Genomic DNA, 19,203 nt, shown 5'->3' on the forward strand with positions numbered 1-19,203 from the left:
TAAATTTTACCCCAAAGAAGATGGCATGAGGATGAAAATGAAACCTGATTTGATTGTTAACTTTTAGAATTAAACACTAAAAAAAATATGAAATCAGTTTTAAAAATGTGATGAATAAAATTAAAAAATTCAAAAGAAATCACTCACTTGACTACTGAGGAAAGATATGTATATATATACATATATATATATATATATATACTTGGCGCGGGTTTTCCTTCTAAAAGAAAGGAACTCAGCAAAACTCTCCATTGTGTTTCACTCTCTGTCTCTCGAGTCTGAACCATGGAAACCCATTGTGGCGATTGCGACGCTGAGCCTCTCGCGATGGAAAACGAGGAAGAGCCACGGCCAAAAGAGCCTCCCAGAATCCACCGCCTGGACGAGTCAGTGGTCAACCGCATCGCGGCCGGGGAGGTGATCCAACGGCCAGTATCCGCCGTCAAGGAGCTGGTGGAGAACAGCATCGACGCCCATTCCACCTCCATAAGCGTCGTCGTCAAGGACGGCGGCCTTAAACTCATTCAAGTCTCTGACGACGGCCACGGCATACGAGTCAGTTCTTTACTCAGTCTTCTCAATCTTCTTACTTCTTGTTTTTTTTTTGTTCGTTTGTGTCTTGGGATAATGAGGGAAGAAATCGATATATGCTCTGTTTGGCTGCTGAGATACTGGAAGAAAAGGAAATTGAAAGAATTTCTCTTTGTTATCGTGTTGTTAGTTTGCGGTGCTTTTAGTCGAGGCTTTCGATTTCTTTTCATCTTTAATTCAATTTTCTCGGCAACCAAACAGAGCTTTTAGAAAAACCCATTGTGCCTGAAATGCAGCTTTCTTTGTTCGTTTTCAAAGTTTATTTTTTAAAAAAAATAAAAAATTGATTCCGTTTCGCCCTTAATTTCGTTTCTCGAGAACTGAACAGAAACAAAGTGACTTGTCTTTTTCTTCAATGTCAAACTATTCAAGAATGAATAGAATCAAGAGGAAAACAGAGCATGTTGTATGTGGAAGAAGAACAGAAGGAGAAGAAGAAAGAAGAAGCAAGTAGATGGAGCAGAGAAGAAGAGAAGTTCTTCATTATCATAATAAACTCGCATGAATTACAAGCAGAAGCAAGAAAGCTTATATACAAGCTACCAATGAAGCAACTGAAATTGTGAAAACAGTTTAACAACTTGAACTTAAAAACTAACTAACTTACTCAACAGAAAAGCTAGTTTATTTAGTTTATACACGTGTTAAAACTCCCCCTCAAGATGGATGTGAAGGATGATAAATATCCTTTACAAACATCTTGGACAGCAATCTGTAAAAGTCCTTGAAACCAAGGCTTTTAGTAAAGATATCAGCTAGTTGATTATGGGAATTAACATGAAGAGTGCGAATGAGTCCAAGTTGTATTTGCTCACGAATGAGATGACAATCAATTTCGATGTGCTTGGTCCTTTCATGATAAACCGGATTTGCAGCAATATGAAGAGCTGATTGGCTGTCACAAAACAAAAGAGCAGCCTGTGGATGAGGAATTCTGAAATCCTTGAGAAGAGAAGTCAGCCACATCAACTCACAACATGTGGAAGCAAGAGCTCAATATTCTGCCTCAGCAGATGATCTTGACACTGTGTGCTGTTTCTTAGACTTCCAAGACACAAGTGAATCACCAAGAAACACACAAAAACCAGTGATAGACCTTCTAGTATCTAAACAACCTGCCCAATCTGAATCTGAAAAAGCCTTAAGATGAAAATCTGATTTGGCAGAGAAAAGAAGGCCTTGAGCAGGAGAATTTTTCAAGTATCTCAGGACTCGATGAGCAGCATCTAGATGAGGTTGCCGTGGTTTGTCCATAAACTGACTCAATATCTGAACTGAGAAAGCTAAGTCTGGTCTTGTAATTGTCAAATAAAGTAGCCTGCCAACTAACCTTCTGTAGCTTGTGGAATCTGAAAGGAGATCACCTTCATCCTTTGAGAGTTTCAAATTTTGTTCCATAGGAAATTTAACAGGTTTAGCAGCCAATAAACCTGAATCCTCTAGGATTTCAAGAGCATACTTTCGTTGACAAAGAGAAAGTCCTTCTATAGACCTAGCTATTTCAAGACCGAGAAAGTATTTTAAAAGCCCTAAATCCTTCAACTTAAATCTCTCATTCAAAAGAGAGATGAAAGAGGACACTGCCTGTGGATCATTGCTTGCAATAGCTACATCATCAACATAAACTAACAAAGCAATAAAGGAAGATCCTTTGAGTTGAGTGAATAGGGAGTAATCTGCCTTGGACTGTGTAAAACCAAGCTGAATCAATGCAGTGGAAAATTTTGAAAACCATTGTCTAGAGGCCTGCTTCAATCCATACAAGGATTTAGTTAATCTACAAACCTTTGTCTCCCCCTTAGTGCCAAAACCAGGAGGCATAGACATGTACACTTCTTCATCTAAATCCCCATGCAAAAATGCATTGTTGACATCTAATTGATGTAAAACCCAATCCTTTGCTGCAGCAAGTGCCAGAAAACATCTAACCGTAGTCATCTTAGCAACAGGTGAAAAGGTCTCATGAAAATCCAACCCTTCACATTGAGTATACCCTTTGGCTACCAACCTAGCCTTGTATCTTTCAATGCTTCCATCAGATTTGTACTTCACTTTATAAACCCATTTGCAACCAATGGGATGTTTATTAGAAGGCAAATCAGTGACTACCCAAGTTTTATTTTCCTCCAAAGCCTTAATCTCAGCTTTCATAGCCTCACACCAAAGTGGATTCTTAACAGCTTGATGATAAAATTTAGGCTCAGGTTGATGATAAAATTTATTTTCATTCTCTTTCCTCGATTCTCTGCCCTTTGAAGCACTTTGCATTTGTTTTAGCTTAATTTTCTGGTGAACCAAATAGAAAGGGACTGTGTCTGTGCTTCACCTAATAATAACGTGGCCATTGTCTTTGCTGTTAACTGTGTAGTACGATGACTTGCCAATCCTATGCGAAAGGCACACGACGTCAAAGCTGTCAACTTTTGAGGATTTACAATCGATAAAGTCAATGGGGTTCAGAGGAGAGGCTTTGGCAAGCATGACCTACGTTGGTCATGTTACGGTCACAACCATCACCAAAGGGCAGTTGCATGGTTACAGGTGAGAATGTGTGCTACTTGTTTGATGTTAAAGGAAAAATGAAAGGAAATAAGCGTTGTGAATCTTATGTTTTATGTTAAATGAGAAATTTGGGTGATGAGTAATGAGAGAATTATGATTCAAATTTAAGCTTCTTTTCTTTTCTACGATTGTTAACAACTGGATGGAGTGTGATTTATTTTTAATTTACTTCTTTGAGTTTATTGTTCAGAGTATCTTATAGAGATGGTGTCATGGAGCATGAACCGAAAGCGTGCGCTGCCGTAAAAGGAACTCAGATAATGGTATGAAACAGACATTTTGCTGGAGGTTGCCTTGTCCTCCTTTTTATTTTGAGTTCAAGTAATTTAAAGTTGAAAAGTTAGTGTGAAAGGGAATAAAGTTAGAGAAAAAAAATTGTCATTCTAGAAATTACTTGTGAAAACTTCATGTTATACAGACTATTATTCATTATTTTGGGTATTAACTGAACTATCATGATCATTTTAAGATACTTATGTTATATTGACAATTATTGAATAACCTCAGATGAAATTGGACTTCATTTGCTACTGGTAAAGCCAGCACTAATTGAAATTTTCAAAATTACTTGTAGTTTTTCCACTGTGCTTATGCACTGAACTAGCAATTCCATTGTTTTTTTTTTCTCTTCCTAAATAATTTAAATTGTTGCCTATATTATCAGGTTGAGAATCTATTCTATAACATGATTGCTCGGAGGAAGACACTTCAAAATTCTGCTGATGATTATTCAAAGATTGTAGACTTGCTAAGCCGGTTTGCTGTTCATCACATACATGTGGGATTCTCATGCCGAAAGGTTGGTTGCTTGACAAGTGAGACTTGTCTTTATGTAAGGTTGTTAAAATCAAGGTCGTACCTGGGATTAGAGGCCTTTGGGATTGAATCAAGGATCACCAATCTCGCAAGCTATCAAATAAGTACTAATGGTGTAGGTTTTAATAAAGAATATTTGATTCAAGTATCTTCTTTGGGCTTTTGACCCACTTATTAGCCATAAGCCCAAAAGGAAAATGTTTTTTTTTTTTTTTTTGATGTCGGGAAACCTCTCCAAGGAAGGGCCCTTCGGACCCACCCCTGCAGAGTAAACCCCGGTCCCGTGCAACGAAGCCCAAAAGGAAAATGTTACCAATTTTAGTTGTTTTATGGAACATAAAATTGCAGTTTGGATTGCGATTGTGCTGGATCACTCCATCTTGTTTGGGATCCTAATGGATCTCAATTGTAAACGATTTTAAATTGTATTTAGATCATTCTGGTTTCTAAAAGTCAAAGAATTGTCAGATCTTAAAATCTGAATCGAGATTTTAATACCATGTATGTATCAGTGTTTTAAGCTCAATTATTGCATGATAGGAAAATTTCTTTACAGCATACTAAGGCTTTTCAACCTTTATTTAATCAGCATGGAGCTTCCAGAGCAGATGTCCACACAGTTGCTACATCATCAAGGCTTGATGCTATTCGATCAGTTTATGGGGTGTCAGTTGCTCGATCTCTTATAAAAATAGAAAATTCAGACAATAATCCATCTAGTTCAGTTTTCAAGATGGATGGTTTCATCTCAGATTCAAATTATGTTGCAAAGAAGATAACAATGGTACTTTTTATCAATGGTATGTATTATAATGTCATACTAATAATTGTAATGTACTTCTATGCTCCATTAGAATTTACATTACAACTCTCTCAGCTATGCTTTAGTTCTCTAGCATTTGAAAGCAGTGTTTTAGAACAAACTCTTGTGTCTTTGCCTTTAATGGAGCGTCTGTTAACTATCAATATTGGTATGTGAGTGTCATTTAAATGTAATATTGAGTGGGATTTATTATGATTTTATAGTTAATTGTTGTTATCTTCTGTTGCTACTACACATTAAGTTGTTAGAAGCAACAAATGGATGGTCAAGTCAAGTGGTAGGTTGATTGCTTTTTGCACCCCTACCTTCTTCCTTCTATCTTCTTTCTGCCCATTTTTTCTTGTACTAATAACAATTTTAGCAAAGATCTTCCTCTTTTGTTTATTTTATTTTGAAGGATGTGACATATATGTGCTCTCCATATCATATTACTTTTTATTTTATTTGTTACATTCTCAATGAGATATAGGCAAAAATGGGGGGTGGGGGGGGTGTTGAAATTCGGTGTCAGCCCTTTCCTTTATAGTTGAGATATGTTACATATACTCTCTCAGATGAGCTATTTAGTTAGCTAATTTGTTTTTCACTTTTAGCTCTTTTAATGGTTGTGTTATTGCTTAATCAGTCTCCTAGTGGTGCCATTTTTTCCCTAGTATTCCTGCTTCTGTTTGCTCAATCTTTTAGCACTCTTATTTTCTTAATATGATTCCCTTTGGAACAGCAAAGAATAAGTATCTGCAAATGAAATATGCTTTTATTGATGACAAAGTTTGAAAGATCAAGATATTGTTCTGTCTCTGTCTCTCTCTCTCTCATATGCGTGAGAAAATTGACTGGGGACCATGTTATTTTGTATTTATTCAATCTCCTATTAAGAGTTCCAAAACTCTGTTTTTTTTTTTTTTTAGTTTTTCAGTATACTTTAGTATTGGCAGAGTATAGAAATTATATAAGAACTCTCACTTACTCTTTTTTCTTTTTCACTCTCCCCTCTTTATTCAGATAGATTGGTAGAATGCACTGCTTTGAAGAGAGCTATTGAAATTGTTTATGCTGCAACCTTGCCCAAAGCATCAAAACCCTTCGTATATATATCTGTTGTATTGCCACCCGAACATGTTGATGTCAATGTTCACCCAACAAAGAGAGAGGTACATGTTTCCAGGAGTTTTTATGTCTTTGTTATTTTAGTTATTTTATTTTATTTCCTGATAGATATAAACCTAGAACTGAAAGAAGGTCATGACTTTTCCTAGGGGGAGAAGAAAGGAAATAAAATTAAAAAAGAAAAAAAAAAACCGCACCAGCAATTTCTCTTAAGGGTTGAGGCTGGAAAGTTGTATGTTTTAAAACAGAGATGAAATACACCCATGTTGTAACGGTAGTACACTTAAGAAATCATTTTTTCTTTTCTTTTCTGTTATTTATATTTTTAGAATCATGTGGTTGGTCATTAATTCGAATCTCCCCTTCTCCCTCCCCTTGGGGTCAAAAAACCTTACTTATCGAAAAATAAAAATAAAACAGTAGGAGATGCAGTGGAAGCATAGCAGTATTTGGGATGCGCCATTCTGTATACTTCATACTTGGTCAGATTTCTCAGTCATTTTGTATACACGTAGACATTCTACTTGGTGTTGGTCCATCTGCCTCAATTTCACTATGTATGCCATTTATCGAAACAGGCAAGAGTGCCTTCTGATTTATGAAGTGAAAAAGCAGAACATCTTCAGTTGTTCTTGCTCCCTTTTTTTTTTTTTGGTTCCTTACAGAAAAAATCAGTGGAGAATATTAGTCTTTGTCAACATTGTTAGAATTCTATATTGATGGATTCTATGTGTTGATATGCAGGTAAGCCTTTTAAATCAGGAAGTTATTATTGAGAAGATACAGTCAGTGGTTGAATCAAAATTGAGAAACTCCAATGAGGCACGGACATTTCAGGAACAGGTACTTCCCAGCAAACTTGGTCACCAAACTCCAAACTAGATGCCTTAAAAGTATTTGATAAGAAAAATATCTGCTTCTTTGAACCATGTATATATTGTAGATTGTTGCCTCCTATGCCCACCTCGAAAAGACTTAAAATAGAATTTCAGTGAGCTTATTCTTTTTGTAAAATATAAAAATACTCAAACTTCTCTTGCTGAGGTTTGGTTGAAATTTCATCCTTAAATTGCTGCATGGTAAACGTTTTTTTTTTTTTGAGGTATTTTGGGAGATATTTTTTGAAATCTGGCAATAGCAAAGGTTCCTTTTCTATGTCGGGCATGTCTTTGTTATTTTTTTATTTTTTATTTTTTCTCTTTTGTGGGTGGGTTCTAATGATGTAATTTTCAATTAACCAGGTTTATATTTGCTCTTTATTAATTTTTAATTTAATGGTGAGGTAATTAAGCATAGTATGCTTGCTTGAATCAGCATTATATATGTATGTATATACACACATGCCCCATAATTCTCCCTCAGTCGGGCTAGGGCAGAATAGCGTAGCGAATACAAGTATTAGTAGTATAGCACAAATAAGCAGTCCATTTCTTTTGATAAATTGTGCTCAATTTCTGATGTTTCAATTCTGCCAAGATCTCTTCTGTCGATTCAATCAGATTCTAGAATCATTTTGAAACATTTACAATGGTTGTCTTATAGTGATTATATTACATAATTTAGTTTGGCACTTCTACCCTAACCATTCCACATTTTAAATCCTTAAAGGAACTTGATTAAATAGTTAAGAGAAATTAATCCTTTCACAAATGGAAAGAAGCTGTTCGTACTTCTTTGGATCATTTAGAGCCACTTAAATAATAGTGTTAAAAAACTGTGCAAAACCACCTGAAACTCCAAAACTTCTAATGAAGAAAGATTATATCCCAAAACCTTGTCTAGAAAGTGATGAGGTCCTGTGCTTCTTGTACCTGGGACACCATTTTCGTCAACAAAGGATGCTCCTATCTCACCTTAGTTAGACTGGTAACCCTAATGTTTCATTTGATCATGAAAACATGTAGCTGTTACCAAAGCCAATAGTTGCCCATTTGAGTAATATAAGGTTGATTGCATTTAATGTCATGAGAATCAGGCTTGACAAAATCTCATTTTCCATATGAATGATCCAAATAACGGAGCTGCCACTAGAATTTGAGAGTTGTAGTGTATGCACTAAACCAATCTGTTTGTATGCTCCCTGGACTTTTCTGTGGAAGACACTTTGATCTAACCTGCATGTGTCCTTTGATTTTTCATTGATAAATTGCCATTGGTCCAAAAAGCCTAAGTTGATGGAGACAGTGACTTTAATTATTTAGTCAAGATTCTAACAACCCCTTACGCAACAAACCCCAAACTTTTAATGAGTAGGGTGTATTATTTTGAACTTTAAATGGGAGAGTGGAGACAGGTTTGCACTTAAGATCACCTGGTCTAATATCATGACAGATTGTCACTTTTCCCAAAATTCTAAGCTAATAGGATATGATGAATTTAATCACCTGATTTGTATTCCAAAATCATTTAGTTTGACTAAGCACGTGGTGCTTTCAATTTCACCATATTTGTAGCTTGATAACTTGTATTCTTTGGCATCTTTTGTCTCATGGTGTGGCAGAAAGTAGAACCATCTCCATATGATAAAATGGCTCTGGATAAGGATTCTACTTTCAGCCCCTCACAATCTGGTATGGTGAAGTGTTCTCCTTTTGATTGTGTTGCTTGTCCTTAGTTGCCTTCATATTCCTAGTATATTCTATTACTCATAGTTGCTCACATTTTGGGAGTTCCCTCATTTTTGAAGTGCCTCATAATGTAATTGATAGGATCAAAATCACAAAAAGTTCCGGTGCATAAAATGGTTAGAACAGATTCATCTGATCCTGCTGGAAGGTTACATGCCTACTTGCAACCTAAGCCTCGTGGACCACTTGAAAAGAATCCTAGTTTGGATGCTGTGAGGTAGGATCCATTTTTGGTTTGTAAGCTTTTGCTTTACATTAAGGGAAAAATCAATTTTAGTCCCTAGGTTTCCAATTTCAGTAATCAGGTTCTTAGGTTTTGTCTCAATTTCAAATAGATCCCTATGAGAGCACTACAAATACATTGTAATAGGTTTCAACCGTATGTTCTCTTGTGTGCATCTATTGATATATATAGAGGTTACATATGTAGTTTGATTTACAACTCAACTTAAGAGCACTATACTAGCTTGTTTACAATAGAACTCCAGATAACTATACATCTAAGAACTCTATATCTTAAGACTCTTATCAAAGTCTCTTAAAGAAGTAGAATTGTGTTTGACATGTGTTGTTGTGAATAACACGCGATGTGCTTCAACAATCCGTTTGTCTGATTTCTATCCAACTTTTTTACTTTTTCATCTACCATGTCTCACCCCTTTGACACGATAATGCACAAGCTGTCATTGCCATGTCACTTTACTACCACATAAGCCAAAATAACCGGCTCATCACATTGTTAAAAAACTCATAGCTAGCTCATAAAAAATAAGAAGCTGAAGTTGCCATGTCACAAAAAAGAGGTGTTTAACACAACACCCATGACTTATCCCAACGGAAGAAGCTTCATCTCCTTCTTTCAAGTTTGAAGTAAGATCCTTTTATCATGCACTATCCCTTCATGTTGGCTCCCTATTTTATTGGAAGAGTATTTGGTGAGGTAAAGTTCCTTTGAGAGTGGCATTCTTTGTTTGGACATCGGCTTTAGGAAGGATCTTAACTTTGAATAATTTGAGGAAGAGGAGCTTTATAGTGGTAGACTGGTATTGTATGTGCAAGAGGAGTAGAAAGTCCATAGATCATCTTCTTCTTTCTTGTGAGGTGGCAAGAGAATTATGGGTTTCAATGTTTTGTCTTTTTGGTGTAGAGTGAGTTATGCCTAGGAAGATAACAGAGTAACAGGCTAACTGGAGAGGTTAGGTGGGAAGGCGTAACATTTTAGAAGCTCAGAGGATGACTCCCCGCAATGCTTAATGAGGTGCATTTGGAGAGAGCGTAATGCGAGGCACTTTGAAGATTCCGAGTTTTTGATGGTAGAACTAAAATTTGTTATGTTCAAGTCCCTTTATGCATGGATGATGGCGTATATTAGTCCTCACTTTCCTAGTTTTACAAGAAATTTAGACTTATGTTCTTTTTATTTTTTTTCCCCCCTCTATTATAGGAGATCTCTCTTATATACTCACTATGTACCTGGGTTGCGCCCCTCTGTGCTATTTAATGAGATTGATTTACTTATAATAAAAAAGTATAGTAATAATGCAGTACTATTTAATCAGACAAATAATGATTTTTTTAAATAAGTAATCGACAACTATCATTAAAAGTGTAAAGGTGCCCCTAAGTATAATAATGTACACAGGTTGTGCCCCCGCGAGGGAGATCCATGTATTTTCAATAAAATTCATGGGAGGTTGGAGTGTCTTACCGTATTTATTTTTCTCTTGACATTTTCTTTAAAATAATGTTAATATGCTGTAAGTGCATGGTTGGTAACTTACATTCTCATTGAGGAAAATAAAAATTCCAATTGTAGGTCCTCTGTTAGACAAAGAAGGAACCCGAAGGAGACTGCAGATATTACAAGCGTTCAGGAGCTTATTGAAGAAATCGATTGCAATTATCATTCTGGTGAGATTTTTACACATTTTTTTGACTGTTAGACAGACGAGCTTTTCCTTGAGTCAGGTAGATCTAGCTGCTGGTTCATACTGAGATATGTTTTTACAGGCCTGCTGGATGTTGTAAGACACTGCACATATATTGGAATGGCAGATGACGTCTTTGCATTGCTTCAGCATGACACTCATCTCTATCTTGCAAATGTGGTGAACTTGAGGTAATAACTCTTGTATTTTTCTTGAAATTCCACATAATCTAAAGGTTAACTATCCAGGAAACCATATATACATATGAAGCATGATAGATTTCTTACCGAGATCCAGCATTGTAATTTTTTAAATTAATTTTTCAATTATGAAGGTTTAATTTTCATTGAACAAAGCTTCAAAGTTTGAATACAACTCCAGTTGATGAGCTACAAGATAGTGGGCTTTTAAAAGTGCCTTCATCTTTTTCTTTTTCCCCCTCCTTTCTCCGGTTTAATTCCTTTTTTTCCTAATCTCTCCTCTTTGCCAAGCCCCTACTAAAAAAAAAAAAAAAGGAATACTTTGTAAAGCAGCTTTTAGTGGTAGCACATCAAAACTATGGCATGCAGGTGCCGCGATTGTGGTTAGGGTTATGGTTTGCTGTAATTAGTTTTAAGATTGGTGAGAGGACTTTTGTTCTTTTTTGCCCTAATAGGGGGTTTCTCCTATATACTTCCCGTCTGCTTAGGTTGCATCCCTCTAGATTTGTCAAAATCATGTTAGTCCTATTTTAATGGTGAGCATGTGGGCATTTGCTGGAACATCTGATAGAAAAAAGAACTATGAGCAAAAACAACAAAAATAAAAGAAAGTCAGAGATCTTAGCAATCTCAATTCCAAATAAAGATGTGAAAGTTGCCAATTCTTATTTCGTGTTTAATGAAAAATAGGTCTTAGAAAACCTAATTATAAGAATCCTAATTCTGAGCTGTTAATTAGAAGAACCCAAAATGACAAAACTACCCATATCAGTACGTGGCTACCACATTTTAATATTTTTACTAGTTTAAATGTAGTCATTAAAAAATGTAAGACTCCCGTAGGAGCTAATTGAAGGACCTATTAAACTAAACTACCACGAACATACTTTTGGGACCAAAAGTCTTTTTGATTTACATGGGTCCAGAGCTTTAGTTTTAATGTATGTTTATAATACACTTTATTCATCATGATACTCTTCTTCAAAAAGCTATTTTTTGAAGTAAGTGATTCTGGAGAATCAACTCTTGCATTTATTTTATTGTTTATTATTATTACTATTTCTTTTCAATATGGTTCATTGGTCTTGGATTTAGTAGGTGCTAGATATATGATTCTCATGCCTCCCTGAATTTTTGACCTGTTATATGACTACTTGATTGTCTGTTTTTCTGTTTTAATGAACTCACAGCAAAGAGCTCATGTACCAGCAAGTTCTGCGCCGGTTTTCCCATTTTAATGCTATACAATTAAGTGAGCCGGCTCCACTGTCTGAGTTGCTTATGTTGGCATTGAAAGAAGAAAATTTAGATCCAGAAGGCCATGAGAATAATGACCAAATAGAAAAAATTACAGAAGTAAGTTAGGCTCTTCCTTTGGATTGATCTCATATATCTTATGTTCATTATATGTTTCTCTTTTTAAATTACAGTGTAGATACTTGCTTTTAATGGAATTCCTTTTCCTTCTTTTGTAGATTTTATTGGATTTTAAACTTACGTAGTAATTTTTAGGTGAACATTTTGTAAACTGCCTTGTACACGAGGATTTTTCTTTTCCAACTGAATTTTCTTATTACCTTTTTTTTTTTTTTTTGTTTAAATGTATATGAAGGTGTTGCATCAGTCGGCATAAGAATTTTCTTTTTCTTTCTGATTTCTGCTGTTATTTTAAGCTGTTTTTGGTAACACGAGACGGCTGAAAGGGGTCAATGCATGTTCATATTCCAAGTGTTCATCTACAGACACGCACATTATACAGCAGCATTAAATCTTAGTATTCACAACTTTGGGTATGCATATATAAGGTCTACAGTGTCTATTGAGTATTACTTAATCATAGAGTAAGAATATTTGGAGGTTGTAAGCTCTCTTCCAGATTGAGTAAACATAAGCAAAAGGAAGGAGTAATCCTTTCAGTTTACAGAATACTCTTCTCCTTGTACTTCAATAATCGACCTTAAATGATTTAATTTGATTTCTTGACATCTCGAGTTTCTTTTGAAATACTTTGAGACATTATAATAGAGTTTGAGTGATGCAAGAGACGAAGCATGAAATATCGGTCCACCTAATTTTATTTAGGTTCTAGGTTATTAGTATTTAATTGTATATTTTATTTATTTATTAAGAGTAAAGAGTGTTTTTGTAATTCAATAAATGAGTGTTGCCCTAGATTATGTTAGGCAAGTCAATAAATGGCGTTGTATTAGGGTTTAGTCGTGAGTCTATTTAAGCATGCTTAACTCCGATTGAGGCAGACTGATGGAATAAAAAAAACTGAATAATTGATTCTTCTCTCCTCCTTTTCTTCTCTCTTCCTGTTCTCTTAGTTTTTTTTTCTTCCCCCTTTCCCTTCCCTTGCCTTCTCTCTTCCTAGCAGCTTCTTTCTCTCTCCACTTTTAGCTTCTTTTCCCTACTTTAACCGTGTGAGTATTGTGTTTATTACCAGTCCTAGTGCTATCTAACCCTATGATATTTTTGTTTTCCTAAATAAATAATGAGGTTTACAATATTCCTATATCAGTTAGTTTCTTTGTTTGTAGTTTCGACTCTGATGATTCTCATTATCCATCATGAATGTGAGTAGAATATTTTTAGCATAGATTTGTAAAGGATTTCTAGAAGCACATTTCTCGTTTCATAACCCACATTTGATTAATTTTTTAGCGAACATTGTTTTTTGATGCTTCTCCAGATGAATACCGAGTTGCTCAAGCAAAACATGGAAATGTTAGAGGAGTATTTCTGCATTCATATTGATAAACATGGGAATTTGTCTAGACTTCCAGTGGTACTTGATCAGTACACTCCTGACATTGATCGCCTCCCGGAATTCGTCCTTTGTTTGGGCAATGATGTAGGTTCCAAAGTTTGTAATAACTTGTTCTTCTATGCTTATTTCTTTCCCTTCTGTACAATCTTGATTGTTTGGATGATGATTATTGATCTGAAAGACATTGTCAGTTTCTGCTCTGAAAAGAATGTTCCCTCAGTACTCACATACTTGGAAACATGTATCAACACACATGTACACTCACACAGATGCATACGGCCACACGTCTATGCTACTTTTATACTTTATCAATATTTAAAATATTTTTCCTTGTGTTCTATACTGGTGATCATTTGGGGCTGGAATGCATCTTGGTGAGATAGATTATAATATGTGGCTATGAACAAATGGGGGTTTACTTCCATTGTATCCAAGTCTGATGTCAAGAGATCGCATATCGTATGCCTTTATTAGATCATGAGAGATGAAATTTCTTTCACATAATCACATGGTGTCTCTTTATTCAATTGTGAAAACACTGATGGGTGAACCATGAGGAGTCTGGATATCAATGCTGGCATTCCTTTCCTTGGATATTTCTTGTGAACTGTGATTTATTATTGTCTTAGGTTGACTGGGAGGATGAAAAAAATTGCTTCCAATCAGTTTCAGCTGCTCTTGGAAACTTCTATGCTATGCATCCGCCTATGTTACCCAATCCATCAGGTGATGGTTTGCAGTTCTACAAAAAGAGAAAACCTCTCAGGAATCTTGAAGATGAAGAAAAAGCCTCTGATGACATAGGTATGGCTGTTCGCTGCTGAGCTTTCATGGTATCTCATATTCCATTATGTCACATATTGGCTTTTCTTGTTCCTTGAAAACCATTGACCAGAATTGCCTAGGAACCATGATGTCATGATTGAGTTGCATGCCTGAAAATCAAGCTTTTTTATCAATGGTTTACATATCAGAAACATGGATGAAAACAAATATCGGACATTTAGCAACTAAATGAAATGTTTCCCTCGCTATAATTTGGTCCATTTTTTCAGTTCAAGTGTCCACACACACATTACTCCAGTCAAAATTGAAAAGCTTTGTGTGCAACCTTCCCCCCTCCTTTTTCAACTTATCATTGTTATTAGTCCTTTCTTTTCTTCTCCTTTGGCCTCCAACCTTAGACTGCTTTGTGGCATTTCCAGGGGATGACATCCTAATGGAGAATGAGATCGAGCACGAACTACTTTCGGAGGCAGAGACTGCATGGGCCCAGCGTGAATGGTCAATCCAGCACGTCTTGTTTCCATCCATCACTCTTTTTCAAGCCACCTACTTCTATGGCTTCAAATGGAACCTTTGTCCGGGTAATTTTTATTCCATCAAGGAGCATCTTATTGACTACTACTGTAGTTTCTCAATATATAAGTAGAAAAAAAACAAAGAAAAAAAAAAACTCGGGAATAACTAAAAGGAACAAACATCTTGAGCTATGACCTGGGCTGGAAGTTATCAAGGTGCATGAGTGCTGGTTGGGAAGCCTCATCCTTTGTCAGCTTCCCTCTCAGTTGACAAACATTAAGAAGTCCCATAATTTGGTGTTTTCTCGGTGCTTGATTTCTTCCTTCAATTTATAGGCGTCTTCTTCTTCTTTTTCTTCTTTCTTTTTTTTTTTTTTTGGTTCAAGAATGATGGGATGGTCTGGGTGGAAAATGATGTATATCCCCTTGCCTTCTACAGGTAGCTTCATTAGAGAAGCTTTACAAGATCTTTGAAAGATGCTAACAAGAATAGTTCTGGTAAGATCAAAGTTGGAGAAGCATGGGCTATTTCATGAGGCTACTGCTCTCAGTGATAGTCTAATTCAGTCTATACTTTTAGCTTGCCTTGTAAATGCTTTTTGATAGCCAGTGGTCCACTGTGTATTGGGTTTGGAGAAGCATGGGCTATTTCATGAGGCTACTGCTCTCAGTGATAGTCTAATTCAGTCTATACTTTTAGCTTGCCTTGTAAATGCTTTTTGATAGCCAATGGTCCACTGTGTATTGGGTTTCTTTGTAAGCTTTGTATATCTTTTAGTAACTACAATTGTGGACTTACTAACCATTGTGAAATACTAGGATACAATCCAAACGCAACCCTGGTGAGGAACACAGACATCTCCCATCTATGGAACACCTTTCAAGTTTGATTGTTTCCCTTTTACCCTTTACCTCGTTTGAATTAAAAAAAAAAAAAAAAAAAAATGATTGATCGGATATAAGTTGTATTGCTAGCAACTGATATTTGATAATTTTTTTATAAATTGACATGACAGTTAATAATTGGCAAAATTATTAAGAGTATATAGTTGATAAGTCAGTCACAAATTAATCATTTTTTTTTTTTTTTTTTGAGAAGTAATAATCTTATTCATGAAATTATCAAACAACATGAGCAGAAAACTTAGTTGAAACAAGATCACAGATACAATCCGAAATTGAATAATTCCAAGTTCGGTCCATGATCAATCTTGTGGCCTCCTTTGTGAGTTTGTGGGCCCCGTTATTGGCATTCCTACTCACATATATGATTTGCCATCTAGGAAAATCCCTTAGAAGGGACCTTGTGTTGTCAATGAGCTGGCCGAATCTACTGCATGTCGGATCCCTTGCCTGAATGGCATTGACCACTACCTGAGCGCCACCTTCTACTATTAAATTGAGAATGCCCAGATCCTTGCATAACCGAACACCTTCAAACAAGGCCAAGGCCTCAGCTGCAGTAGGTTCTAGGAATCCAGACTTCGTGACACTTCTTGCAGCCATCACCCTTCCCTCGTGGTCTCTCACCAAAACACCCACTCCGATACGGCCATTCCTCACATCAAGGGCAGCATCACAGTTTACTTTAAGCCACCCCTCCGGTGGTTTCTTCCATTGTTGTTGGGCCTCCACCCGAAGAGTATGCTTTGGTATCTTTGTCATGTTAACCTGCTGGACTTCATCTACTGCAGTACCAACTGCAAGCACGAGGTCATTGGGGTGTGTGAAGACCCCTTCGTGAATCCATTTGTTCCTTCTGAACCAAAGACGCCTAGCATTTTCAATAAAAATCTCTTTTTCCTTCCCCACCCCTTTTTGAAAGATGCCCTCAGAAACTTAGAAAAAATCAGAGGTATGAAAATAACTTTTCTGAAAATTTTTTGCACTGGCCCCCCAAGTGTCTCTTTCCGCGATGCAACCCCAGAGAGCATGGAAGGTAGTTTCAACTTCCTTCTCGCAGAAAGGGCATGATGGATAATTGATTTCTTTCCTCCTCACCAAGTTATCCCGTGTGCGCAGTAGGTTATGGCATGCCCGCCAAAAGAAAATTTTCCAAGAATTTGGAATACTCAGTTGCCACATCCTTCTCCAGATATCACTGCCATCAACTCTCCTAGAACTCTCAGCAGTATATAGTGATTCCCGCTCCTTTGCTATATGGTAGGCACTGCTTACAGAGAACTCTCCCTTAGCAGAGCCTCTCCAGATTTGAGTGTCAGGCTGGTTGCTTGAACTAATTGGAATACTCTGAATCACATGAACTTTCTCTGGGCTAAAAGTCTCTTCCAGCAAAGTTTGCTTCCACCAATGGGCATCTGGATCAATTAAAGTACTGACCACTGCATCTGCTGCCAGAATTTTTTGGGGAGATTGGACACAGTAAGTACTAGGTGTAGGAAGCCATTTGTCACCCCAGATATGCACACTAGCCCCATTCCCAATTCTCCAGATTAAACCCTCTTTTACAAGTGACGAAGTACTTTGAATACTTTTCCACACAAAAGGTTTATTCCCCACTTGTGCTTCTAGGACGGAGCAATTTGGGTAATACTTCGCCTTCAAAATTCTTGCAATAAGGCTATTTTCCTCCTTCCACAACCACCAACATTGATTGGCAAGTAGGGCTTTATTGAAGCAATGGAGATCTCAGAACCCCATTCCTCCCGTACTTTCGAGGTACCCATTTTCTCTCAACTCATCCAATGAATCCGAGTATTGTTTGCTTGATGACCCCACCAAAATTTCTGCATAAGGGAGTTGATATCATTACAGAGGCCCTTTGATAGCATGAAAACACTCATACTATAGGTAGGTATAGCTTGGATGACCGCTTTCAAGAGGATCTCCTTTCCTGCTTGGGATAGGAATTTTAGCTTCCAATCTTGAAGGCGTTTCCAAACCCTATCCTTTATACTATTAAAAGCTCTCATTCTAGACTTCCTCACAATGGCCGGTAAGCCTAGATAGGTATCATATCTCTGTGAAGATGGGATTCCTGCTACTTCCAATATTCTCCTTTTATCATCTATAGGGGTGTTCCTACTAAAAAATATAGCAGTCTTCTCCCTATTTAAACGTTGCCCCGAAGCTTGTTCGTAAGTGCTGAGCAAAGAGGATAATCTCCCAATGATTGTAATCCGCCTTACAAAATAGCAAGTTATCATCTGCAAAGAATAAATGATTAATACGAGGCTCCCTTTTATCATCTTGCAAAATAGAAGTTGAAAATTCTGACGTGTTAATCTAACGCGTCAGAAAATTCTGACATGTTAAATCTAACACATCAGAAATTTTCCATTCCTGACACCTAGAATTGCCACGTCTGAAACACGTCAAAAATGCCCCGTCAGGAGGATTTCCTGACGTGTTAGACCACCTAACACGTCAAAAAACTTGTGTCAGCAAAAAATTGGTTTTTTGTAGGGCCCCCGTCAGTTTGTAAGAGATTTTATAATAAAAATATAGTATTCCTAGCAGCACTCCACTTGGACTTTTTTTTTTCAAGAGTTGTTGAGGGTATTATAGCTTTTACTATAAGTTTTTAAGAAATTAACGTGGCAATTCATATGACACTTATCACGGTAACCACTAAAATATCGACTGTCACATGACACTTACGACAATCACTACTTCGTATCAAATAGAAATCAATTGGTCTGACTTCTGAGACTCTCTAGCCTGTGGTAAGCATTGGGACTAAGATCTGGTGCATTATTTTTGCTCTATCGCATCTCTCACCAAATCATCACGGGGTGTTGAGGCGTCTTGACATGGGTGGCCTGATACCCAGCCATTGCAGTGGCCGGGTTACCTCACCATTGCAATGGTTGGCATCTCAGCCACCTATTACGGTACACCGGTACCCAACTGCACTGGGTGGAGTACCTTGCCACTGCCATGGCTGATACTACTTGTAATTGAAAATTTTAACAAAAACATTGCTTTGTTATATTCTGTTTGCTTCTATGGTCCTAAAGTGGGGGTGGCGGCCAAAGATATGTTGTTTCATACATGCATATAGGTCATTTTTTGACAAATTTTATTTCTCAATGCAATTCTAAACATGCTCTTAGGTAATTGATGTAGAGTATTTTCTAATATAAGCAAACTTGTCTAATTCAAACCAATGGAGAATGCATTGTAATTTTCCGAAACCTTAATTGGGAAAAATTAATGTAGTTTTTCTTATAAAAAAAAAATTAATATAAATTTGAGATGAAACTGTAAAATGTTTGAAACTAGCAGGAGTGGCAAAGGGATGTTAAGAGAGCAAGCCACTCGCGAGCGAGCTCGGGATCGGCTCGTATAAATTCGGCTCGTGCTCGACTCGATTATTAAATGAAACGCTTCGTGAACACAAATCCTGGCTTGAATATAAAATGAAGCAAGCTCGGCCGACTCGGTTAGACTCGTGAGCAAGCTTGTATGTATATATATATATAAACTAAGTAACACATAACTAATTATAAATC

At 36.7% G+C, this 19,203-nt stretch overlaps 2 protein-coding genes across 2 annotated transcripts; one reads left to right on the forward strand and one right to left on the reverse strand.

The window, feature by feature from the left end:
• Window positions 1-219: 219 nt before the first annotated feature.
• LOC132190347 (DNA mismatch repair protein MLH1-like) lies at window positions 220-15,615 on the forward strand. The gene is given in 17 exon segments (XM_059605314.1): window positions 220-555; window positions 2,960-3,132; window positions 3,344-3,416; window positions 3,818-3,952; window positions 4,559-4,769; window positions 5,795-5,943; window positions 6,644-6,742; window positions 8,400-8,469; window positions 8,608-8,743; window positions 10,343-10,437; window positions 10,537-10,645; window positions 11,845-12,010; window positions 13,350-13,511; window positions 14,057-14,231; window positions 14,633-14,741; window positions 14,743-14,794; window positions 15,168-15,615. Coding segments are annotated over 17 exon segments (2,229 nt in total). The 5' UTR covers window positions 220-285; the 3' UTR covers window positions 15,213-15,615.
• Window positions 15,616-15,850: 235 nt separating this feature from the next.
• Window positions 15,851-18,630, reverse strand: LOC132189464 (uncharacterized). Its single transcript, XM_059604201.1, has 4 exons — window positions 18,617-18,630; window positions 17,560-17,872; window positions 16,651-17,320; window positions 15,851-16,542 (listed from the first exon to the last, which is right to left on the reverse strand). The coding sequence occupies exons 1-4, from the start codon at window positions 18,628-18,630 to the stop codon at window positions 15,851-15,853; spliced, it is 1,689 nt and encodes a 562-aa protein (XP_059460184.1).
• Between the last annotated feature and the right edge of the window lie 573 nt (window positions 18,631-19,203).

The sequence above is a fragment of the Corylus avellana genome, chromosome ca8 (genome assembly GCF_901000735.1).
Source record: "Corylus avellana chromosome ca8, CavTom2PMs-1.0".
NCBI lineage: Eukaryota > Viridiplantae > Streptophyta > Magnoliopsida > Fagales > Betulaceae > Corylus > Corylus avellana.